Here is a 24,690-nt window from a genome sequence, read left to right as displayed (position 1 = left end):
ATGGAGACAAAGTCGCGAAGCTCCAAAAGACTCATGCCTTTTGTTTCTTGTGTTGTTTTTCTGACCATGCCTTTTTCACGTGGAGTGTTTCTTTTCCATGTTGTTATCACGTTTTACGTACAGTTTTGTTCCATTATTATAGTATTTTATTATGGTTGTCGCTGGATATCGCACGTAAGATTCTCGTATCCAAACGAAAACCTCTCTCTTTATTTGCACTCGTGACAAAAATAAGGACACGATGCTTTTTTTTTCACAATTAACGTGTGAGATGAACGCATTATATATTGAACGAGTTGTCTAGAATTCCCGTCTCAGGCGTATCAAGCCGTCTGCACCGGTGGCGACGACCCTGTGTTCCCGCTCAACGGGCTGGTCGGTGGACGGTGAGCCCCGGCCGGCGGGCTACGTCGGCAACGCGGTGGTGCGCCCTGCAAGGTGAAGTCTCGACCGCCGCCGAGGTACGTGGCCGCGCGCGGGGGCGACGGCGCCGTGTGGCGCTGGAGTTGTGCCTCGCCGCCGACACGCTCGCGAGGCTCGTCGCCGGCGACGACGAGTTCTGCGCGCTGTGGCCGCGCCGTGACCGTGACGTGGTTAAATCTACATCACCACGTGCGTGTGTGGGTGCGTGTGTGGGGCGATAGAATATGACTCTCGCGCTGTCATATCCCGACATGATTGTCCCGTTATTGATGTCGTGTTTAGAGACCGTGACTGCGTGTTTGTCAAATTGTGATAATGCACCTGCCAGAGTGATTGATGGCAGTGGCAGGGGTCCGGACATGCGTGCATCAGTCTTTTTTCCTTCGCCGCGTCTCATAAATCCTAGTATGCCGTAGGAGTACGCGCCAACAAACATCGAAGTATTCAGACACCTCGCATGAACACGCTGTTCTGATCTTCAACAACAATGTGGACCCAAGTGTGGAAGAGTGCAAAAGGAAATTTATTCAAGAGTTCTCCTTAGTTCTGCTGAAAGCTAAGCAAAGTTCTCTCCCTCCCCTTTGGCTTCAAGCCTTGTAATTTTCCTTTTCCCCCCTTCTTTTCCTTTCTTTCTCCTTTTGCAGCTTTGAACTTCCTGTTGTTTTTGGAAACTGTTTACCTTAATATATTTCACTAGAGGCTTGCCCCTCCTGTTCCTTAAAAAATAAAATGCTGTTCTATGGGTCGCTGTTCTACTATCTGGGCTGGGCCTCTTTCCAGTACCACCGAGCCTTGGGCCAGGCAAATTCCAGAGCTACCGCGACACGTGTGTTAGCTACTTAGAGCAACTCCAAGAGTACTCCAAAAAATTCTTCCCCAAAACTATGTATTGGGGTTCTTCCAAAAAAAATTTCCCCAAAAATATATCAATCCACAGCAGATCGCTAATAAATAGCCCCCAATATTTTAAAACAGCCCACGTCATAGTATTGGGCCCATCGGAAGGGACGCGCGAGCGTGCGGGAATCAGGATTGGGGGAGGAATGCCAACGCTAAAATAAGTAGCCCCCAATATTTTAAAACAGCCCACGTCATAGTATTGGGCCCATCGGAAGGGACGCGCGAGCGTGCGGGAATCAGGATTGGGGGAGGAATGCCAACGCTAAAATATACGCGGTGGTAGGTTATTTTTTAGCATTGCTAAAAAGTTGGGGAAGGTTTGGGTGAACTGTTGGAGTTCGTTTTTTCTCTTTTTTCATTAAAAAATATTGAAGGTAAGATTAGCCGCCTCTTGGAGTTGCTCTTAGGTGTGTTCCTCTCAAAAAAAACTTGAGTTGCAAGTTCCACCGTAGCGCCGCTTTATTAGCACGCAATCCAGAGCAACCACAACTTTCTTTTTCCTCTCTGAAAGCTCCACTGTATCGATACATGGTCGGCAGCCGATTAGCCGACCGTTCAAAAGAAAAAAAAACACGTGTGAGCACGCCGAAGCTCATTCGTTGCGACACGAGGCGCGTTTCTGACACGCAGAGAGTGGGACTTGTTCCGATCAAGCGCGCGTGGGCTCATCACCTATCAACCCGCGATACATCGACGAGAAATCATCTCACATTTCTTTGTTTTTTAATTGTGCATATGTATCTTCTTTTAGATTTTCACTAAATTCTGTAAAATGAAGCTGGACCACTATTTCACATCCCAAAATCGAATACAACAATAACATACGACAAAGCCGCGCTCTTCATCCTATCCTACATGCAGATTTTTGTAGTTATGAACAAAGTTTCTAGGATCACCACTTCATTCATCCCGAATTATACTCCTAAGAGTTTTTGACTATGCACCTGATAAATACAACTGGATCTATTCGAGAGAGCTAAGGCCACAAAGTGGATCACATTTGGTTTCGATCCAACATTTGAGCGAAATGACTTGATATAAACCATGTGGAAACATAGAGCTAGCAACCTACGCACGACCGCACGAACTCAAAGTCGATAACAACGACTGCCTCCGAAAAAGTCACAGTAGAGAACAGTGACATGTGAGACGGGTTGATGGGCGGAGTGCGGGAAGCTCATCGGCGACAGCTTCGACAACTGTCGCCCGAACAAAAAGTAGTCCGCGCCAGCTTAGCCAATTAAGCACCAACACATTTAATACGTTATTATATAATGAGATATACACAGTTGTGCATGCATACATAGAAGATAAAAGAGCGTTTGGTTTCTCGAGCTAAGGTTTAGTCCATATCACATCGAATATTTGGAGGTTAATTAGGAGAACTAAACATGAATTAATTATAAAACTAATTGCACAGATGGAGGCTAAACGACGAGACGAATCTATTAAGCCTAATTAATCCATCATTAGCAAATGGTACTGTAGCAGCACATTATCAAATCATGGACTAATTAGGCTTAAATAGATTCGTCTCGCCGTTTAGCCTCTATCTGTGTAATGGATTTTGTAAATAGTCTACGTTTAACACTCCTAATTAGTATCTAAACATTTGATGTGACAGGTGCTAAAAATAAGCAAAAGGAACCAAACACCACCTAAAAATTGATGACATCATCCACATGCATACATATCCGAGCTATAAATCTCAAGCCGATCATAAAAAAATCCAATTGCATCACTATATTTCTTATGATAAGATCTTCAAAATAAAACCACACATGACTATGTTTAGGTGAATTTTTAAAAATATTTTTAAAATAAAATATTAATTTTCATTACACGAACAAGTACCTTGAGTAATTGGAACAAATCATTGATTCACGTGAACAAAAAATTAACATGACGAATAAATAATAAATAATGAATAAAATATTGCACATCAAAACAAGTGATTGTGTGACGCGAATATAGAGATATAAAAATAACAGTATAAGCAAACGATAGATTGAAAATTTGGTCGTGTAGTACAAAACAGTGAACATTAAGTTGGAAGATTCATACATCAAACAAATTATAATTGTACTTATCGAACAAATTATATGAATTCATGGAATAAAAAATTATAAGCCCAAAACAAATTATATGAACACACGGAACAAAATAGTTGTACACATCGAACAAATTATATGAACTTATGAAACAAAAGATCTATATACCTCGAACAAATTGTAGAAACTCACAAAAACAAACATTTATACACCTAGAACAAAATATATGAACTCATCAAACGAAAAGTCGCATATTTGGAACAAATACATTGTGGATATAGAACATATATAGAACAACTAACTATACTAAGTAGTAGCCAAAATTCTCATGGAGTAATTTAGAATATAAAATTAGAAGGCACTTTTCACTTATTATGTACTAAGGAAATATATGCAAGATCATAAATAATGAAAGTAAAGGAGTAAAAACAAGAAAAATAACAAAGAAAGGAAAATAAAAAAGGAAAAAAATGAAAGATAAATTAGTTAGTCGAGAAGGAACATTAAATAAATATTATAATCTATGAAAAATTTAAATAGATAAAATTATATATATCAAGCATAATAATGGAATAAGTGAAGAAAGAATGGATGAAAAAGAATAGAATAAGAAATACGAGGATGGAAAAGGAAAGCATGAGATGGGGAGTGAGGGAAAGACAAATAAAATGATAGATTAAGGGAAGAAGACAAGAAACATAAAAAGAAAAATAAAAATAATATAAATGATCTAAATAAGAAGGAAGAAGAAAAGAACACTTTAATATTGTGAAAGAAAATGATATAAACAAATATAAAAAAGCATGGGAGAATACAAAGGAAATAAGAACATAGAAGAAATAAAGAAGAAACGTTACTAGCTACATACATGAGCGATGCCTTAACCATTTAATCTTACCTAACAATTTTCTACTGCTCCTGACATAAAGGAGGGTCACTTTCAATTTCAATGTACAGGGAAGATGCTTAACCAGTGTAAACGAAGTTAGCCTGTAAGAAAAAAAACTATAAGACTAGGTACTCGTTATTCATAAAGAGACTATTCTTAGTACATGCCAACATTTTAGCAACAGTCCTATCTATAGTAGTTCATCCTGCATCAAACTTCCTTCATCTATCTTTGGTGGACTGAAACAGTCAGAAAAGCAAACATAAAATAACTATTGAGCTGGAATAGATAGACCAACCCACGCGGAGATCCTTCAGGCGACAAGTTGATATCCATCACACATGTGATGTATAGTCGCGGGCCATCCTGATCCTGACTCGCGGCCGGTTCCTACGCTCCTATTCATTATCAGATATCAAATGTGATCTGAAGTCATTTGAGAGTAATTAGCGATTACGACCGCCCGGACAAGTCTAGTTTACTATGCGATGGCTTGGGATTGGATTGGGAGCTACGAGTTGAGGATTAGAGAAGCAATGGCCCTTTCATGACGGAAGCAATCAAGAAGCCGGGTTAGAAAACTGGGGCGTCAGAGATTGGATCGGGCTAGCTGGCATATTCTTACGATGATTCTTAATCGATCCGGGCTCTGGCTCTAGGAATTCTTTTTTGCATAGAAGATATTCCCTGGTCAGTTTCGATGCCATTGGTCAAGCTCAGACTCTGCCGTGCGTACTTCAAGTACAAAAATGACTCCGTAACGTAGAGAGAAATTGCAAGGAAGCTTATTCAGTCAGAGGCCGTATCAAAGGAGGTGCCGTACGTGCCTGCTCGGTTTTGGTTGTAGCATTGTTAATTTGTAACAAACATAACTAGACACGAAAAGTAATTTAAATTCTATGTCGAACACATGCTAGTATAGTACTAGTATATATCGTCACATACAAAAATGAACAGAAAGAACCGCATGTCACGTGTCAGTGTGGCATACACGTCGATACAGCAGCCCTGCACCGACTGGCCCCGGTTATGATTGGCATTGGCACCCATCGTTTGGATGATTGGATCGCATCTCAAAAAACTTAATCAGGGATATCGCATTTCCCTTTCCTTTTGATTGTTCACTGAAAGTGTAGTTCGCTGAAAGTCCGAAACCATTTAACCATCGAAAGGGAACGGATCAACAACGACGACATTTAATTTCCTAGAAAACGAACAACCGGCTATCGGAGTACCCATTTCTTTTTTAAAAAATATCTCCGACCTCTACGATCGCACGCGACCAGTCGTCGGAGTACCCGATTGTCCAACTAAACTATCTTTGCACCAACTGAGACTAAACTTTCATTTACTTGTACTTACCTAAAGACGGACGAGAGACTATTTCTTGAAAGGCAAGCACAGAAGAAATTCTCTGACTTGCTTTAGCTTCTAATCTACTTTCGCATGTCCTAGTGTGAGAGGAACGCAACAATAAATAAATACAAAGAAAGAATCGTTTTGCCCGTAAGATGTACATAGAGAAACACATCCACTGGCTGACTGGCTGCAGAACCTAATCTTCAAAAGTCAAACCAGTCCAGAAGCAGAATTTCACAATTTGATACCAATTTGTCTTTAAGAAGTTGCTATTGGTAGAATTCAAACTGCTGACAAGTGTGCACATGGTGTTGAGGGACACGTGAAATGGAAGCAGGGCTGCAGGAGCGTGTGGTTCTTGTCGCATTAGCGTAGCAGTAAGCAAAGCCACTCCGAAAAATCTTATTGCTAACCTGATTCCTTCTTCCTACTAGCCGCACCGTATGCTTTCCCATTTGGTGAAATTAAAAAGAGCTTTTAGGCAAATAAGACAGCGAGCCTAGTGTCACAATGACTTGTGGGACCCGGTACAAAAGGGTCCCAGTAGTCGGTATCACCGATGCCACCAACCTTTGGTGCACGCTTGACGCTTCGCAGGAATCACGGCAAGCACCATGCACGAACCGAGCCCCCTGTCCCAATGACGTGTGGCCCCAGAGACGGCACCTAAATGGGCCTACCTGTCGGCTTTCTCTAACTACCTTCCCCAACCCCCACGGGGTAAAATAGGAAAGGATTAAAAAAGCGCCGCGCCGGCGGCGCAGTCCGCAAGCATAAGCAAAGCAACTGCTTAAAATTGAAAAAAAAAATCAGAGCTCATTAATTCAACTGAAGAGCAATCACACCTACCCTACCCTCCGGCCTCCGCCGCCGCCGACGCCGACGAAGACCTAGCTCCCCCGTCGCGATGGCCGCCGCCGCCCGCGCGGGCCGCCGCGGCGGCCCCGAGGCGCGCCTCCTCGTGGCGCTCCTCCTGCTCGCTCTGGTCGTCTCCGGCCACTGCCTGGACGCGCACCACCGCGGTCTGAAGCGCCGCCGCCGGAAGCACGAGATCCACTCGCCGATCAAGACGGTGGTGGTGGTCGTGATGGAGAACCGCAGCTTCGACCACATCCTCGGCTGGCTCCGCCGCACCCGCCCCGACATCGACGGCCTCACCGGCCGCGAGTCCAACCACCTCAACGCCTCCGACCCATCCTCCCCGGAGATCTTCGTCACCGACGAGGCCGGCTACGTCGACTCCGACCCCGGCCACGGCTTCGAGGACATCCGCGAGCAGATCTTCGGGTCCGCCGACACCTCCGCCGTGCCTCCACCCATGTCCGGCTTCGCCCAGAACGCGCGCGGGATGGGCCTCGGCATGGCGCAGAACGTCATGAGCGGATTCAAGCCGGAGGCCATCCCCGTGTACGCCTCCCTCGCCGATGAGTTCGCCGTGTTTGATCGGTGGTTCGCCTCCGTGCCCACCTCCACGCAGCCCAACCGCCTGTTCGTCCACTCAGCAACCTCACACGGCCTCACCTTCAACGCCAGAAAGGATCTCATCCATGGCTTCCCGCAGAAGACCATCTTTGATAGCCTCGAGGAGAACGGCTTGTCCTTTGGCATCTACTACCAGAACATCCCAGCCACGCTCTTCTACCAAAGCCTCCGCCGGCTCAAGCACCTCGTCAAGTTCCACCAGTACAGCCTCAAATTCAAGCTGCACGCTAAGTGGGGGAAGCTGCCAAATTATGCGGTGATTGAACAGAGGTACTTCGACTGCGAGTTGTTTCCTGCAAATGATGACCATCCGTCGCATGATGTGGCCAGGGGCCAGAGGTTCGTCAAAGAAGTGTATGAGACACTGAGGGCCAGTCCGCAGTGGAATGAGACAGCCCTGCTTATCACATACGATGAGCATGGTGGATTCTACGACCATGTCCCAACGCCGGTTGTCGGAGTGCCCCAGCCTGATGGAATTGTTGGCCCAGACCCGTACTACTTCAAGTTCGAACGGCTCGGGGTGCGTGTGCCCTCCTTCCTCATCTCACCGTGGATTGAGAAAGGAACTGGTGAGTGCTTCTGGGGTGTTGAATTCCCAATTTTTGTGTCCATAAGTAGGGGCTATTGATAAACACAGGATCAAGAGAATCTTTAAACATTGATTTCAGGAAGTAGGGACTATTGATTAACTTTAGCTTTGGGTAGGAACTTATTTTCTAAGGTCAGCTTGTGTTTTATTTTGATTAGTACATTTGTACAATGATGTTAGTATGATTGGATTCTTATTTTAACATTTTAAGGGCAATTTCTATTCATTTTGCTTGGAAGCATTTAGTCAGTGCAGGAGCATGTGGTAATTTTCCTGCTACTTTGATAATCAAATGAGCTTAGCATTTGAGCTTCTAGAGTCTCCATATATTAGTCATATGGATAGAAATTTTAGATTTATATGTCAACTTGCGTTATTTAGCAAACGTCCGCACACCTGGCAAATAGCGATCCATGGGGACAGTTTGCAGACAAGCAGCATTCCATCCACAAACCGCGTTTTCATTAAAAGGTCGGAACTGCCAGTTATGTTATTCTGATGTCATCTCTGTGTCCTGTTTGTCCTTGGATTGATTTTAACAAAGATAGGAAGTTGAATCATTTGCTGAGCTTTCTCATCTAGAAATTATGCTTATGTATTTTGGAAGGAAATAATAAGCTGAATTTTACAGCAGCAGGAATATATGCTCATGTTCTTTGTAACTTAGTTTATCTTGTGGTACTAATGAACTTACTTCCATTTCTGCAGTGATCCATGAACCAAGTGGTCCGCAAGAAAGCTCACAATATGAGCATTCGTCCATTCCTGCAACAGTAAAGAAGCTATTTAATTTACACTCTAACTTCCTGACAAAGAGAGATGCATGGGCTGGGACCTTTGAGAACTACTTCAAAATCCGGAAGACACCAAGAACTGACTGTCCAGGTATGTATTTATTGTTGTTTGGTATAAATGTTATGCCAATGGCATGAACAGTTATGACACTTGTTTTGGCACTATATCATGTTTTGTTCTTGGAGTTATCAACGCGTAGATGTGGTAGCTGTACTGAATGGCCAATTCTACTAGGATCCTAACTAGACATTCTTTTTCCCCCCAAACAGAGACACTCCCAGAGGTGACAAAGTCACTGCGACCATTTGGCCCCAAGGAAGATTCATCTCTGTCAGAATTTCAAGTGGAATTGATTCAACTTGCCTCACAGCTTAATGGTGATCATGTGCTGAACACATACCCAGATATTGGCAGGACCATGACTGTTGGGGAAGCAAACCGCTACGCAGAGGATGCTGTGGCCAGATTCCTGGAAGCTGGTAGGATTGCTCTAAGAGCTGGTGCGAATGAATCTGCTTTGGTGACAATGAGGCCTGCTCTCACCAGCAGGGCCTCCATGTCCTCTGGTTTATCATCAGAGCTCTAATACATTGTTCCGCAATCTGCGCACAAATTCTACATCATCATTCGATTCCACTCTACATCATCATTCACTTCCACTCTACATCATAACTGTTTTGTAATGGGCAAGAGAGCCTCCCTCAGGTTGGTGTCGTGCAAGTATGATAGCATCATGTAATGGATAGGTCTTAAACATGTTTCTGTAAATAGATGTCATGATATTTGACATCTCAGTGTTACCCTTCGGCAGACTGTCGTGGTAACACTGAGACAGCCAGAAATATCTCATCAACTTATCTGATAATATACTATGTCAAAGTCCCCTTCTGGGATAATGTGTAGCGGGGATTTCTAAAGCATTGTGGAATTGTACCTATTCAGTCTGCACTGTACCTGCTTGTTAAGCAGTTGAACTGCACTTTGGGGTAATGTATGATATGCTTCTTAAACAGGATGTTTATTTGTGCTCTGGATGATGAGATCTCTGACCATGTCTATTCAGAATAGAATTACTCGTAAATTAACCAGCTGCTCCCGCGCAGAAGCCCTTGAGCACAGCGCGGAGATGATGGCATTCATGGCTTGGGCTGGGCTGGGGGATGGAACATGCGGGACCTGCGTCTTCGTGCCGGCACCCCGTGCTCTTGACGCGGCAGCTTCTCCAGAGGAGCTAGGGGCTGTGAGGGCGGCGCGCGAGGGGATCCGAGGTGGCGCATGAACTCCGTCCCAAAAAAATTTTCGCTGAAACGAGGTACTAGGAGCTATGCTAAAAAAAATTTCCTCCAAAAAATATATTAGCCCACATCATAACACTAAAAATTACCCCCTAATAATTTAAAAAAAATACCACGTCGTCATAATTGGGTCAATTTACTTGATCTGCCCACCTCCCGACCCATAACACCAGGCACCTTCCTTCCTCTCTCGAAGCACTCCAGGCACTTGGTCAACACAACCTCGACCGTCGGCGCTGCCATCCTGCCGGCGTCTTTCTGCCCAAGCTCCCTGCCGAGGCTGAGGTCTAGCCCAAGGCCGTTGTTGCTGCCGTCGTCCGCCTCGGCAGCGCGGTGGCAGCGCATGTGGCCGCCGAGCGCCTAGCCGATGGCGAACTCGAGCCCGCAGATGGAGCAGCCGTGCACCTTGGGCTTGGGCGGCTCGGCGGCGGCGCCGGCGCTGCCACCCCTTGCCCCGCCGCACCGCCCTTCGCCCCGCCACCGCCGCTGCGCGCACGGGAAGGGGCCGCGTAGGAAGGTTTGGCTACTTGAGTGCGCGACGGGGCGAGGGGCGGAGAAGGTTTGGAAAAAAATGCGCGGGGGGATTGGGGAAGACCCGCCGTCGCGAAAATATGGGGGCTGAGGGGTGTTTTTTTCACGTCGCCAATTTTTTGAGGAGTTTAATATGCGGGCCGAGGGGTGTTTTTTCACGTCGCCAATTTTTTGGGGAGTTTTAGGTGGGCTATTGAAGCTCTTTTTTTCTCTTTTTTCCCTAAAGAAGGCATTGGGTTAATAGTAGCAGCTTTTTAGAGTTGCTCTTAGCGGCGGTCATGGCGCCGGTTGCCATGTCGGCGCCCCCAGAATATTCACAAATAAGCTCCTAACTTTTCATATAAACCCTTGACTTGGATTGCAATCCAAATATTTACATATACCCCCGTAAATTTTGCAAATAAGACCCTAATTTGGGTCGTGAATAGTAATCATAATCTGATTATACATATAACCGGATCGCGATTATTAGTCAGGATACAAATATCTGCGAACTGGCCCGCGCCCGCCGACACCCGCTGCCTCCACCGTCTTCAGAGGTGTTTGGATACGAGGTGCTAAACTTTAGGAGGGTCACATCGGATGTTCGGACGCTAATTAGGAGGACTAAATATGAGCTAATTATAAAACTAACTGCAGAACCCATGTACTAATCCGCGAGACAAATCTATTAAGCCTAATTAATCCATCATTAGCAAATAGTTACTGTAGCACCACATTACCAAATCATGGACTAATTAGGCTTAATAGATTCGTCTCGTGAATTAGACTTCATTTGTATAATTAGTTTTGAAATTAAACTATATTTAATAATCCTAATTAGTATCTAAATATCCGATGCCGCAAGTAACTAGTTGTTTCCAAACAACCCCCTTCCTCACCTCCGTTCCTTCCACGACTGCAAATCCCGTCGCGCCCAGCCCGTAGCACCAACTCTCCGCTAGCGACTCCCGCAGCAAGGAAGCGGTGCGGCAGGGAGATCTGGTTGACGAGATGAGTTCCAGAGAGTACGGCGAGGTGGTCGACGTGAACTTCGTGCGCACCGGAAAATCCAGGTGCTTTGAGTTCCTCAATTGATGGTCAGGGATCACGAGTCTTGCAGTTGGTGAGTGGGGATTTGATTTCTTATTGCTATTTGGTCGCTTTTGGAATGTGGATGCAGTTTCAATTAATTGTTTGCCATCAAGTCCTAATCCTTTTGTTTGGCTAATTCTCGAATGGTGCAGGTAATCTTAACAGAGCTAAGATTCTTGGGAGGATCATGTCAACCATCTGGGCAAGTACACTAACTCAATTTTCATGTCTCTAATCGTGGCCTCTTGAGAAACTCAGGTTCAAGATAATTTCTGTTGATAATACTGAAACTAAGGACTATCGATCCACTTTATTTCGAGGGGGAAAAAACTAATCTTCTAAGGTCAGGTTGTGTTTTTTTTTTATCGGAGAAATACTGCAAAGATGCTATTATGAGTTTATGACATAATTCTTATTTCAAACTTCTTAAGGATACATTTCTGTTCATTTAGTGAAGAAACATTCATTCACTGTAGGATCTACATACAAATTGGCTTCTAGATGTTCAAATGCTGAATGCCATGCCATCAATCTACTAAGGTGGCTGCACATCTATTTGGCATGTGGATAACCTAGGGCTGGTATAAGTAGAGCACCAGAACTCTTCAACACCGTTCATCAGAAGCCTTCAGTCCTTGAATTTTGGAGGTAATCTCATTGTCCACTGTTCTGTTTTCCTCTGTTATCTTACCCTTCTACAGCTCCATTTTTTTTAAATGCCTTTTACCTTATTCCTGCTAAAGTACTTGAGCCGGGCATTCTTTGGTGATAATGAACTGAGTTGTACCTTCATCAACTCCTAGCGTTAATTTTGAGGACTGAGGAGTAACTTGAAAGTTGCATCTAGAAAGCACGTCAGCCCATGGAAAACCAGCGCTCTTGCATCTAGAAAGCGACCATATTCACTCCTACAGACAACACCAACTGCTTGATTACTAACTGAGCAGATATTCCCCTGACAGAGTAGTCTTCATTCTTCAGCCAGCCAGCAGGGTGTGGGATCCATCTCTGCTTTGATGTTATGTCACTAGAGGGCGGCAAGCTTGGCCATTTCTTCACTGTTTAGAGATGGTTGTGTGTTATGTAAGCAGGTGGTGGGTGTGAATGGCTTACTGATCTAAGATCTGTAGGAACAACTGGTTTAGTGGTGTATTTCTTCATTTTTATCGCAATTAACTAGCCCCTCCGGGCCCTGGCCTCCACGCTTTGTGTTGGGATCCATCGTGAGCCTAGTTGGGTTGCAATGAAACCAACCCATCATGCATGAAGGATTGCATGCAATGTCGTGGATCAGATATGCGACCCAACTAGGCCCATTATATTGAACAAGAGCAGATGAGAATTCATCCTGTGCAGTGTCAGTGGAGCTAGCGGCTTTTGGACGTTTTGTGGGTGGCGCACGTTCTGAGCCACCAAAAGCCACGCCACAGGCTGTGGCGTGGCGCCGCAAGGCCGGGAACAAGCACGCCAGTAACGTACGGTACGCGACACTGTACTGTGCCTGCCGCCGCATCATCTGGACCCCGGAAGCGCAGCCCAGCCGAGCCGAGCAAGGCCATGTTTAGTTACTCCCAACTCCCAACTTTGACACTATGCAAAAAGAAGATTCTCCATCACATCAAACTTGCGGTACATGCATGGAGTACTAAATGTAGATGAAATTAAAAACTAATTGCACAGTTTTGTTGTACTTTGCGAGACGAATCTTTTGAGCCTAATTAGTCAATATTTGGACAATAATTCACAAATACAAACGAAACGCTACAGTGTGCTACAGTGCTGTAACAGTAATTTGGCACCTCCCAAATTCCCCAACTAAACAAGGCCCAAGATATTTTTGGTGCTCCGATCCGATCTATTCTATCCTAGCAGCAGCGTAATTAACGTTTGTCCCCCCACCCCGCCGGCCAGGCCAGAGGATAGGCGCTGCTGACGCGTCGCGATGCCGTGGCGAACTGGCGCCGGATAGCGACACGCGCCTAGCTTTATCCGCACGACACAATTTGGTGGTGGCTTTTGGGCTTTGGCATGCACAGTGATCAGTGAGTGCTGCAACTGAGCGTGCCCACTGCACACGTCCCCGTCGGAGCGGATGAGATCGATGATCCCCTCCCCTCTAGATATTTCTGGGTGTGACAGGATGGTTAAGTTTGTTTAGGGTTGTTTGATACCCGAACTAAGCTTCAATCCGGCACGCGGCATACTAATTAAGAGTATTAAATATAGTTTAATGATAAAACTGATTGCATAAATAAGAATTAATTCGTGAGACGAATCTATTAGTCCCTAATTATTCCATGTGATACTGCAATAAACAATTACTAATTATGAATTATTAGACTTAATAGGTTCGTCTCACGAATTAAAACTCATTTATGCAATTAGTTTTATCATTAGTTCACGCTTGGACCCGAAGTAAGTGCATGGATCTAAACACCCTAACTGTCCCGATCGTCGTTATTATTGCCACCTAGTACGCAGCATCAAGCTAACGACGATCCTGACAGACTTTGGTAGTAGCGGGCCATCCTACACTGCTGACGACCTCGCAACACATCCAGCTGCTGATCGAATGATCTAGTTAAGATCCATGCTCTGTTGAGGATGAGGTCCGGGCCGGCCGGCTTTCACGTAGATAAACATACAGCTTTCCAAGATCATTTGGAAGAAAGAATGATCTGTATGTATAGTACTCCTAGTCGTACTAAGAACCAAAAATAAATTATAGCACTAATCTCTGCATAATATTAGGGATAGGGACAAACACTCACACACCTGTCACGCTTCATCCAGAGACATCGTATTGTTAACAAAACCCGTGTGCGCTGGTGGTAATCCTGTGTGCTCTTCCGCAGCCGCCGCGCTAAACCCTTCTGAAAGTCAAGCCCAAGTGCATGTATAAAACGACCATAGTGCTGCTGAGGCTTATCACTAAGCAACTACTCCACATACTCATCCACCAGCTTTACTAAAAGATTAAGAGATTGCAGTCACCACGCCTGAGTTATTTCTCCAACCTTGCTGACGATGGGCTCTCTCATGGCTGGCTGGGACTCGCCAGTTCTTGGTGACGACAAGAAAGGTATTGCCAAATAATTGCCTTGAGTTTGGGACTCTTCGTCTCCATGCACGCATATGATTTCTTGCTTGCATGTACCTTAGCTGAAAATGCTCCATTTTAACGCTGCTGGCGATGTAATTCATGAATGCATCATACCAAGTTCTCTGTGTGTCTGATGTACAGTTCACGCGCGGCGGAACCGGTCGCTGACAAAGGAGGAGGTGGAGGCGTTCTGGAAGCAGCGCCGGAGGTCAGAGGACGGTGGCGAGCTCACCTCGCCCCTCGCCTCCCCCGCCACGGTACGTGCCTGCCGCCTGCATGTTTCTTGTCTCCTCGCGTGCATGCACATATAGTCGTCGCAGCTTTGCTCATCACAAGGTGATCGCGACGAATTGATTGACAGGAGAGTCCGTTCGGGACCTTGGAGAAGGCGGCCCGGTCGCCGGGACGTGGCGGCGCGTCGTCCCCGCGGGTCCGCGTGGACGGCTTCCTCCCCGGTGACGACGACGGCGCCGCCGCTGACAGCCCCAGCAAGAGCCGCGACTGGTGGACGCGGAGCAACTGGGCGTTCCTGAACGAGCCGCCGCAGGAGGAGCCGGCCAGCAGGGCGCAGAACTACACGCCGCAGTTCCACGTCGCCCGGATCGCCACCGGCAACGCCTGAGCGACACGTACACATGCCACGCAATGCAAACCACGCCGGAGGCACCGGCCGGGACGTGTTCCGTGGCTACGTATAACTCTGGCTACCGCGGTTTCCACCTACAAGCTTAGCTATTACGTGTTCTTGATGTATATATGCATATACGGGCCGGGACCGTATGCATGCGCATTATGTATAGCAGTCTACCAGATCGATGTGGCGAACGAGCGAGCGAGCGACATCTAGTGTTTGTGAAATCTTGCAGTATGCTGCTTATCGTTTGTGCATCCTTTATTGCACGGGAGTTTTCCCATGTGTACTTGCAATACACATGCGTATTTTGTAAGGTTGATCAAACTCAGAAAAAATTAACTTCGGTCAAAATTAAACCGAACTATTATTTAAAACGTTATAGGGAATACCATGCATGAGTATAGTACATATGCACCTAATTGTTGATGACATCTTAACCTCTCGAGTATCAAGGAAGGCACTATCAGGGAAACTCAAGAATATACTAGCTACATACATCCACCGTGCCACGCTACAATAGAATTTTGTTGGAACACATGCAGATCAGCAAGTACTTCGCCCACCAATAAAATACCTCATTAATGAGAAATGGAGGTCATCGAACATGGGGTTTATATCACAGACTACAATCACCTTCACTAACTATCTCGCCTAAAGTCCATCTGTCATGCCTCAAGGGAAAATGCTATCTTTGGCTTCCTCCACTTCCATGAAAATATCTCAAGTGAAGTGGAATCTAGTTACTCCCCTTCATCTTTGAAAGGATCCAAATGTAGCACTCACCTCCATTTTTGAAAGAGCTCTATGTCTCTAAGTGGGTTTTGGTGAATTGTATGACAAAATAATTAAAAGACTAACTTGTTTACTAAAGATTATGAGCAGGAATTTATTCTCATGTGTATATTGTGTTATTGATGAATGGAAGAATGTATAGCTCATTCTCATAAAAGCAAGCAAGTATGTGATCCCATGAAGCAAAAGTGTGACATATAACAAGTGAATTGAAATGAGGTTAAAGACATGGTGACATGGTTCATATGACAAGCAAATTGAAATGAGGTTAAAGATGACATGGTTGATACAATGGTCTCTAAATAATATGAAAGCAGCTTGTTGGAAGACAATGGAATGTTAATATAAGAGAGAAGAGCAAGATAGTGTGCATGACTAAGAGACATGGATCTATGTGATATTATTGGTCTCATTATTGAAAGCTTGCAAATGAGGAATGGATATTCAATGTTGATGTCAAGGCAAAGCTAAGCTCAAAATAGCATGATTGGATGAAGAAGTCAAGCAAGGGATTAGTGACGAGGTACTAAGCAAAGTTTGATCAAGTGATGACTTGAGCCATGGGATCTATGCTAGGGTGAAGTGGCTAGTACTTGGGGGATTTTGATGTGTCAAATCAAGTATTACCAAGAGAAGCAATGCAATGCATCAAATATTTGTTGGAGGACATATTGGAGCAGCTTAAGGATTGGAATTATAACTTGGATCACATGTATTGGAAAATCCTAAGCTACTAGCTTAAGTTGGATGTGCTCAGCTAGAATGCAATGTTGAAGCCCTCAAGTTGACATCGATCAAGAATGGCATGAGTGAAGATATACAAGCTCAAGTGAATGAAAAGTTATTTATATTTATTCTTGAGTATAGGTATGCCATACTATCAAGAGGGATGCAGCATTGGTTGATTGACAAAACCAAAAGTGTTCATAGTTGACCCATGTGAGGTAAGCCTTGAGAGAAGCCCTGAAGTGCACTAACTCAGCCAAAACCAGCTTGGACGGTTTGGTAAACCAGCATGGCCGGTTTCTAGCTCTGACACAGGGTAACGGCTAGTTTGTTTGAAAACCAGCTGCCGGTTTCCCTCTGATCTAACGGCTAGTTTCTTTGTCTTGGGGTATTTATACCCTTTGACCTCCTCCTTGAAGGGTTACTGGTGTTTGCTGGACTTAGAGCGTGTAGAAGCCTTTCTAACTTTAGTGGAGCTCCCCCCAACCTCTTTTTGTGAGATTTGTGTAATTCTTGACAAATTCTAGAGTTGGGTTGAGAGTGAGATTGTGTGTGAGCATTAGAGAGCACCTGTGAGTAATCCATAGCTTGAGCACTTGTGGTTGACATCAAAGCAAGTTGTGAAGCATTTGTTACTCTTGGAGGTGAACCCTTCTAGACGGCTAGGCATCACCAGCTAGCTCCCAAGGTGTGGTGAGCAGCGGCAAGTTTATGAGGGCTACGATTTTACCTCCGCAAGGAAAAAGATCATCTAGTGGAAACGGGAAAGCGGTCTAGTGCGACCCAGCAAACACAAATAAAGAAACAACTTTGCTGACCACCCATTAGAAGGGAGTTGAAAAAGACTCGTATCCTAAAGAGTTCCTCAACGGAGACGTAGGATTCACGGTGGTGAATCTGAACTTCAGATAAACAAATCCTCGAGTCACCATTTCGGTTTGCCTCATTTGTTCATTTCTAGTATTTATTTGTGCTTCCGCTTCGATCTACTTGGGTGTACTTATTTGTGTGCAGGGACCTTTTCAATCTGCTGGAAATCATCTATAGAAGTGCATCTTCAAGTTTGGTTTGTGCTAGAACTCATTGGGGGCATCTTTCACCGTGTTGAGGTTTTCTGTGGTAGCCGGTTTTGGAAACCGGCTTAGCTGGTTTTTGCGGAGATTCCGTAGAAATCTGCGGAAACTCCGGAAGTCGCTGACAAAAGTGTTTTAGATTGTGATAAATTTCAGGTTCGACTATTCACCCCCCTCTAGTCGACATACACGATCCTTTCAATTTTCCACTTTCAACTTTGCAAACTAGAATTAAAATATATATACAAAGAAGAAGAAGATAGATTGCGCTTTTTTAAATGAACAAAGATGCATTGAAACTTTAAAGACCAATGCCAAAGATAAATATTGGATACCTGCCTTATGATCATACTGATAGAAAATATTGTATGTGAAAGGCTTATTGTTTTTTTAGAGGAAGGTAGGAATTTTTATTAATTGCAATAGACAAGATTTACATCCAAAAAATAGGAGGATACTCAAGCCAAACATGACGGCCAGGCCCAAAAGTACAAGCACGTTTTGCAAGATAATGATCCTCCTGATTAGATTCTCTACCTTCATGTGCAAAACGCACATAATCAAAAGATCTCGACCTCATATTTATGCTGTGAATAATCATCATATAAGAGCATCTAGCCATTTCTTTAATATTCTTAATGGCATTTAGACAATCTGAAGCCACAGTAGTTTTCTTTATGCCACAATCTTCGGCAAGATCTAGTGACTCTTCACATAGCTTCTAAAGTTTCACGTTCAAATATATCACCAGAGCACTTTCAGCAATAGAAACCTCCTTGATCATCTTGGCATATAACCCCAACAACTCCTTTGTAAGAATCCTAGGCTACTGCAGCATCTATATTTATCTTGCATTGGTCACTCCTAGGTGGTATCCGGTGCCTAACTTTTGATTTCCTCGAGAAATTCCCAATTCATCTATCAGACTATTAATTGTTGCTATTATAGATAAAGATCTTTGAAATATTTCATCATAGATTGTTTTCCTTGCATGCCAAATAGCTATCGGGTAACAAGAATACATATACCATCAGAAGCAAGTCACCAGCAAAAGATTTTGATTTTTTGGTAATTTCATATTTCACAATTGTTTCCATCACTTCTATCTTTTTTGCACATGGGAACATCTTGTACGGCTTCAAAGTAATCCTCTTTACTTTTCTTTTCTTCGCTGTAATCATCATCCGATAAGCAGAGTGAACAGTAAACAGACTATTTCTTTAATAATGTCATGACCAACGGTTTTATTGTACTCATACTTAGTGGATCTGTAGGATCGCTTCATTGTCCATATGATTGAAAAAGTTTTGCACTATCTCTGTTTTCCATGTCGTAGAAGTATGGTCAATTAGTTCAAAAACAAGTGTTGGAGGATTTTGTTTCTTTGAAACAAGAGGCTTCTGTCATCACCAATTCGTTTAATCAGCCCTTGATTTAGCACTTTTATTTCATGACATATAGCTCTCTAGATCTTCGATGGGTTATTCCCAATAGAAGCACTGAGAAGATAGTAAATTGATTTTAGGACTTGAAAAGCATAGAGACTGAGGCTTGATCAACATTCAGCATTGAGAAGACATGAATCAATATAACCAGCTGGGCTACAGATTGCTCGTGGTCTAAGAGCACATTACGCCTTTTTTAACCGGTTGGACCGTGTGTCCTACATGCACAAATAGCTAGCTATTCATCGGTAAGTAGAAATATTTTTTACTTGCAAAAAACGTATATGCGTGCATACAAAATATACGCTAAATTTACATCGTTTATCAGCTCAAAAGAAAAGGATATATATTGGGAGTATAACACGTACTAGAGTAGAAAAGTTACACATGACTAAAACATTGCACACTGATTTGTCGACGTGGGCTGGCCACGCGCTACTTGTTGCTTGCGCTGAGAAACAGACCCACGCCTACTTAATGCATGTACGCTATGCTCAGGTGCTTGTAGATCGAACTATGTGTTGAAATATGTTATTGCTGACTTGGATTAGATATTATAGAATTGGAGATGTGGTCTTTATGGTTGTACCTATTATTTCGTCGCTATTAATCTTGCTTCAATTGAAAAGGAATAATAAGTATTTGAGTAGAAGAAAATGTGTTAAGTAAAAATAATATTGATTTCCTAGCAAAGATAAAAGAAAACTAATAAATTTATAAAATAAAATTAGTATTCACTATAGCAATGCACGATCACCTTGTTGTATACCTCTAAAGCCCGAACCTCCCCCTTACTTTGGCTGGGTTATTTTCTCCCAAGCTACCCAAGCTGGATGAGTTGTTTGTATGGCTTCATGCTTGTGGAGTGTGAATGGTTGGTTTTTCGGGGGCTCATGTCTCCCGTTAGCTAGATAGTTAGAGTTTAGGTCCCGTAGAAGCCCATCAACTTCCTTTTCTTCCTCCTCAAATTAAGAATCCAACCTCAACATTTTATAAAATAGATTCAATATTTTAAAAAATAGTTTAACATTTCAAAATAGTAAAATTTAATATTTTTTAAAAAATACTACTTTCAACATTTTTCAATACTTATTTTCAACGTCACAGTAAATTCAACATTTTCCAACACGAATATCAACGTTTCGAGAGAAAAATCCTCTTCAACAATGGAGCCGGCGGCGCATGGGGTGGGTCGCCGAACCAGCATTCGGAACAAGCGGCGCGTGGTGGCGATGAGAGAGGTGGCGGGGCCGCGCAAGGGAGTGGCGCTGATCGAGCCGCGCGCAGGGGCGACGCCGCGGCCGAGCAGTGCGAGGGAGCGGCGCGGCGGCCAAGCTGCCCGCAGGGGTGGCGGCGGGGCCCAGCGGCGCGAGGGAGGTGAGGAGCGTGCGGAGGTTGACGACCGCGCGGGGAGGCGAGGAGGCTCGGCGATGGGCCCCCGGTGGCGCAAGGAGGCGAGGGTGGGCAGCGGTGGCGGGGAGCACGGGCGCGGTGGAGGTCGCGTGCGTGGTGATGTGGGAGGCAGTGGTGGGGAAGATGAGCTGATTGGATCGGACGGTCATAAATTTTCGTACGAATCTTAAAGCATTGGAAACCAGGCTTTCCGGAAGGATTACCGGTTTTCCAGCCGGGGCAACGTTTCGGCCTTGTTTGGAAGGCCCGGGTTCCCAGCCATCCCGGGCCGAGAGCCCAAGAACGGAACAGAGCCTACTGCCTTTCTTCTGTCGTCGTCGGCTCGTCGCCGCCGCCGCGCTGCCTCCCTCCCTCCAATCGAGTGAACTCCCTCAACAGCAAGAGTCTACTCATGGACACCGCTCTCTTCTCCGCCGCCTCCCTCTTCCACGGCGCTGACGACAGCGACGACGACCGAGGTACGACCAGCAAATCAACCCCCACCCCCACGCCGCCTTCCCCTCCGCGTCGCCCACCGCGTGCTCCTAACGGCCTGTTCGGTCTCTTCCGTGCGATTGAAGATGAGATGCAGGTCGACGCCGAGGGGGAGAAGCAGGCGTTGGAGTTTGTGGAGAGAGCGCACGACTTCCCTGGCATGGTAAGGTTCCATGATTCCGCTGTATAGCTTCGCGTCTGTAGAATCGATGCTTCTCTGGAATCGGGGAAGGGCCGGCCTTCGAACTACTCGGGATCCAATTTGGATGCTCCGATTAGTTTGGATGAACAAATAATGCATAGATGATAGATGGATGGAACGAACTCATCGGATTTCATTTGGCTGTGTGTTTTCTAGTTTGGCTGGGGTTCTGGGCAAGATACGTCCACTGGAGAACTGACGTGATAGTATCCATAAAGCAGTAGGTATGATCCAGTTCAGTGATCCTCTAGTGTTTAAATTGTACCGATGTGTAAGCTTCCACCCATGAGAATTGCTGCTCCAAACTCAGCAAAGTAGATTAGTGGATCAAAACTAAAATTGTGATTAATTTAGTACCAGGCACAAATATTATCTTGATCTTATTTGGACTGACAGCTGGATTTTTGCTTTTACATCATTTTTTACACATTCTCTTTTGGTTAACTCAATTGATTCTTCATATTGCGTGAACAACTTAGCATGCTTTTGAACAACTATGCATTGAGAGTTTATGGTGCTGCATCACAAAATCCACATGTTTAAAAATTGAAACAATGTGATTGGCTGGCCATTTCTGTTCTTTATCGAAGTCTACTCGATCTGTAATCTATTGTTTTGCAAGATTTAAGGCTACATGAATTTATTGGTTTCAGTTTTGTTTGTTTTGCAATCCTGCAAGTGGTACCAAATTGTTATAGCTTACTGCTGATCTCATCACTAAGTAATTTGCGAATTGTAATTTGTCTAATCTGTTTTACAGCCAATCATTCTCCAATTTCATATTTATCTTTTCTTCACATTTCCAAAAATGACATACAGAAACTGAGCGTAAGGGAATTCTCATCTCATGAGCTCAACGCAAACTTGCTATGGCCTGGGACATTTTCATTTGCCACTTGGCTGGTTAAAAACCAGTCAATTTTGGATGGACAACGGGTCCTGGAATTGGGAAGGTATGTATAATGTATGCCATGCTTTTTATTGGGTTGCTTACTGACCAATTTTATAAGAATGGTCACTATATTCAATATAAGAGTGGGCTCGATAAATAATTCAGGATATCAGTAATACCCCTGTCATAGCTTTTTCTTTGTTTTCTGTTATAAGCACTGAGGCATGCGCTGTGCTTTCATCGTGCTGCCAGGACTTAGCAATCACTGTTGACCTTATCAAGCAATCAGAACTTAGTGGTCCGAAGCAGTGGGTTACTTGGTTGGAGTCTTCATTATGCTATTGTACTAATGATTTTGTGCTATAGTAAACAAAAGTTTTTTTTGTTTCCTTGGTCGAATGTGGTCACAAGAACATGATAATTTTTTTCTACAGCTTGTCTATGTTGTTCATTAGTTCCTCTTATAATGCTTAGTGGGACGGGAGCTCTGGCGATCTTTCTGAGGAAGTCATTTGGGATGGATATCACAACCTCTGATTATGACGACAAGGAAATTGAAGAGAATATAGCTTACAACTGCCGAGCTAATAATTTGGATGTGCTACCTCATATCAGACGTGAGTTTTCTGACTGTTCCAAACAGAAGCTATGCATTTGTAGTATTTCCTTTTCCCAAATATGCCATTTAGGTGCAAGGAGGATGCACGCTTAAATCTTAAATGTGGGTAATTGTTCTCTGATGCTTCTTTTTAACCCTCAGACACATGGGGTGATCCTTTTCCAGTTTCCAGACCAGATTGGGACATTGTTATTGCTAGTGATATTCTACTCTGTAAGTGTATATCTTAGGAGTTAGGACTCCTGTCTCTTAATCCTGTCTTATCATTGGTCAAATGCTCTAACATGGTATCTGCGCTTGTTGCATTCAGATGTCAAACAGTATGACAACCTGGTAAAGACAGCATCCTTTCTTTTAAAAGAATACAAGAAGACAAGTGAGAAAGCAGGCTGCACCACCATCACAGACAAATCAGGTCGTTACTCAAAATTTCATTTGTTTTAACTCACCCGATATGTGAGGATATCTTTAGCTTATGTTTCCGTTGATTGGCAGGAACACAAGTACCTGCCAGATCTCCCATGTTTCTGATGAGCTGGCGCAGAAGAATCGGCAAGGACCAATCGCTTTTCTTTACAGGATGTGAGAAGGCGGGTCTCGAAGTGCGTCATTTGGGTGATCTCGTGTACCTCATCAGCTTTAAGAGCTGAAAATTTGAGGAAACGACGCCTCGCGAACGGCACCGGGGAAGTGCCTGCGGCTGGACAGTGTTAGGAAATGAAACGCGTGGAATTTGAATAGGTTTTTGTTAGAGAGATTTTGCTCCCTTTTTCCCCTTATTAAAATTGTTATCTTAACGCACTCGAAGGACCTCCCTTGATTCTTGTGGGGCTACACATACTGCTGCTGTATTTTGAAACTCAGAGAACAAAAACATAACCCTTTTCTTACAAGCAACGGCCGGCCGCCACTCGCCACGCCGTTGTGTGCGTTTACACTACACGTGCAGGTAAGTCATCAAGCACCGAAGCTCCTACAGCTAAGTGCACGCTTTCATCTGAAGCAACGCACGTATGTACAGCTACACCTCGAGCATCACTGTCCACGACACAAAGACACGTACGTATACGCACGCACGCACGCACAAAGCAGGACGACGCACGTTGGCGTGCAGGGCGTACGTGCGCTTAGGCGTTGCCGGTGACGATCCGGGCGGCGTGGAACTGGTCGCACGCGAAGCTGATCTGCGCCCTGCCCAGCAGCACCTCCTCCTTGGGCGGGTCGTTCAGGAACGCCCAGCTGCTCCGAGTCCACCTACGAATAATCATCCATCCATCCATGCATCAGCATCAGTCAGAGTGACTTGTGTGTACACAGTAGCTTAATCATCGATCACTTCACATATGCCGTACGTACCAGCCGCGGGTCGTGCTGGAGGTATCGGCGGCGGCGGCGTCGGTGTTCTCGGGTAAGAACAAGCCCGCCTCCCCGCGGCCGCGGGTGGTCGTCGCCGGTGAGGACGGCTCGCTACGGGGAAACAAGTGCTGGGCCTGATGGCCGCCGCCAAACGGCGAGCACAGGTCGTCGCTCCTCACGCCGCGCAGCGGAGGCATGGACCGCATCACCTTCAGCTGCCTAGCCGCGGGCGGGATCTCCTGCCGTGATCGATCATCGAATAATAACCTACGTAGCATTAGTATCTATAGCAGGTAATAAACAAGTTGATTTGCAAGCACGCAGCAGGCAGGCAGTATACCGCGCGGGGAGAGGGCAGCGGCGAGATCGTCGCGTGGCCGCCGACGCGGGGAGATCCGGCGAGCGGGGAGCCGCCTGCCGCCGCCTCGCCGTTCTCCGCCGGCGGCCTCCCGCCGTGCTGCCTCCAGAACGCCTCCACGTCCTCCATGGTCAGTGACCGGTTCCTCATCATACGAACTGCGCACCCCATGAAGGTGTGCACACAGATCGTGATTCGTGAGTGGATCAAAG

General features: G+C 45.0%; 3 protein-coding genes and 1 long non-coding RNA gene across 5 annotated transcripts; all 4 read left to right on the top strand.

The window, feature by feature from the left end:
* Positions 1–6,394: 6,394 nt before the first annotated feature.
* Positions 6,395–9,521, top strand: LOC101779707 (non-specific phospholipase C1). The gene is made up of 3 exons (XM_004981145.4): positions 6,395–7,676; positions 8,405–8,581; positions 8,761–9,521. The coding sequence occupies exons 1-3, from the start codon at positions 6,530–6,532 to the stop codon at positions 9,075–9,077; spliced, it is 1,641 nt and encodes a 546-aa protein (XP_004981202.1). The 5' UTR covers positions 6,395–6,529; the 3' UTR covers positions 9,078–9,521.
* Positions 9,522–11,185: 1,664 nt separating this feature from the next.
* Positions 11,186–12,735, top strand: LOC105915081. Of its 2 annotated transcripts, XR_002675757.1 has the most exons (3): positions 11,186–11,422; positions 11,544–11,734; positions 11,868–12,735. It is a non-coding gene; the product is annotated as an uncharacterized LOC105915081 (long non-coding RNA). The 2 variants fall into 2 exon arrangements; XR_002675756.1 differs by having other exon boundaries at positions 11,544–12,735.
* A 1,275-nt stretch (positions 12,736–14,010) lies between these two features.
* Positions 14,011–15,507, top strand: LOC101779043. Its single transcript, XM_004981144.3, has 3 exons — positions 14,011–14,473; positions 14,636–14,751; positions 14,856–15,507. The coding sequence occupies exons 1-3, from the start codon at positions 14,419–14,421 to the stop codon at positions 15,114–15,116; spliced, it is 432 nt and encodes a 143-aa protein (XP_004981201.1). The 5' UTR covers positions 14,011–14,418; the 3' UTR covers positions 15,117–15,507.
* Positions 15,508–20,874: 5,367 nt separating this feature from the next.
* LOC101778630 (methyltransferase-like protein 23) lies at positions 20,875–23,657 on the top strand. The gene is made up of 7 exons (XM_004981143.3): positions 20,875–21,035; positions 21,138–21,214; positions 22,073–22,206; positions 22,620–22,762; positions 22,906–22,977; positions 23,075–23,179; positions 23,260–23,657. The coding sequence occupies exons 1-7, from the start codon at positions 20,969–20,971 to the stop codon at positions 23,412–23,414; spliced, it is 753 nt and encodes a 250-aa protein (XP_004981200.1). The 5' UTR covers positions 20,875–20,968; the 3' UTR covers positions 23,415–23,657.
* Positions 23,658–24,690: the final 1,033 nt, after the last annotated feature.

The sequence above is a fragment of the Setaria italica genome, chromosome IX (genome assembly GCF_000263155.2).
Source record: "Setaria italica strain Yugu1 chromosome IX, Setaria_italica_v2.0, whole genome shotgun sequence".
Classification (NCBI taxonomy): Eukaryota; Viridiplantae; Streptophyta; class Magnoliopsida; order Poales; family Poaceae; genus Setaria; species Setaria italica.
The sequence above is the reverse complement of the archived record's forward strand: the minus strand, read 5'-3'. Positions and strand labels throughout refer to the sequence as shown.

Bases quoted from the DNA above. Each gene is read 5' to 3' on its own strand.
- LOC101778630 (XM_004981143.3), top strand. From the start codon at position 20,969: ATGGACACCGCTCTCTTCTCCGCCGCCTCCCTCTTCCACGGCGCTGAC. The intron at 21,215-22,072 runs GTAAGGTTCCAT...AATGACATACAG, and splicing joins CGCACGACTTCCCTGGCATG to AAACTGAGCGTAAGGGAATT. The intron at 22,978-23,074 runs GTAAGTGTATAT...TGTTGCATTCAG, and splicing joins TGCTAGTGATATTCTACTCT to ATGTCAAACAGTATGACAAC.
- LOC101779707 (XM_004981145.4), top strand. From the start codon at position 6,530: ATGGCCGCCGCCGCCCGCGCGGGCCGCCGCGGCGGCCCCGAGGCGCGC. The intron at 7,677-8,404 runs GTGAGTGCTTCT...CCATTTCTGCAG, and splicing joins GTGGATTGAGAAAGGAACTG to TGATCCATGAACCAAGTGGT. The intron at 8,582-8,760 runs GTATGTATTTAT...CCCCCCAAACAG, and splicing joins ACCAAGAACTGACTGTCCAG to AGACACTCCCAGAGGTGACA.
- LOC101779043 (XM_004981144.3), top strand. From the start codon at position 14,419: ATGGGCTCTCTCATGGCTGGCTGGGACTCGCCAGTTCTTGGTGACGAC. The intron at 14,474-14,635 runs GTATTGCCAAAT...TCTGATGTACAG, and splicing joins TCTTGGTGACGACAAGAAAG to TTCACGCGCGGCGGAACCGG. The intron at 14,752-14,855 runs GTACGTGCCTGC...ATTGATTGACAG, and splicing joins CCCTCGCCTCCCCCGCCACG to GAGAGTCCGTTCGGGACCTT.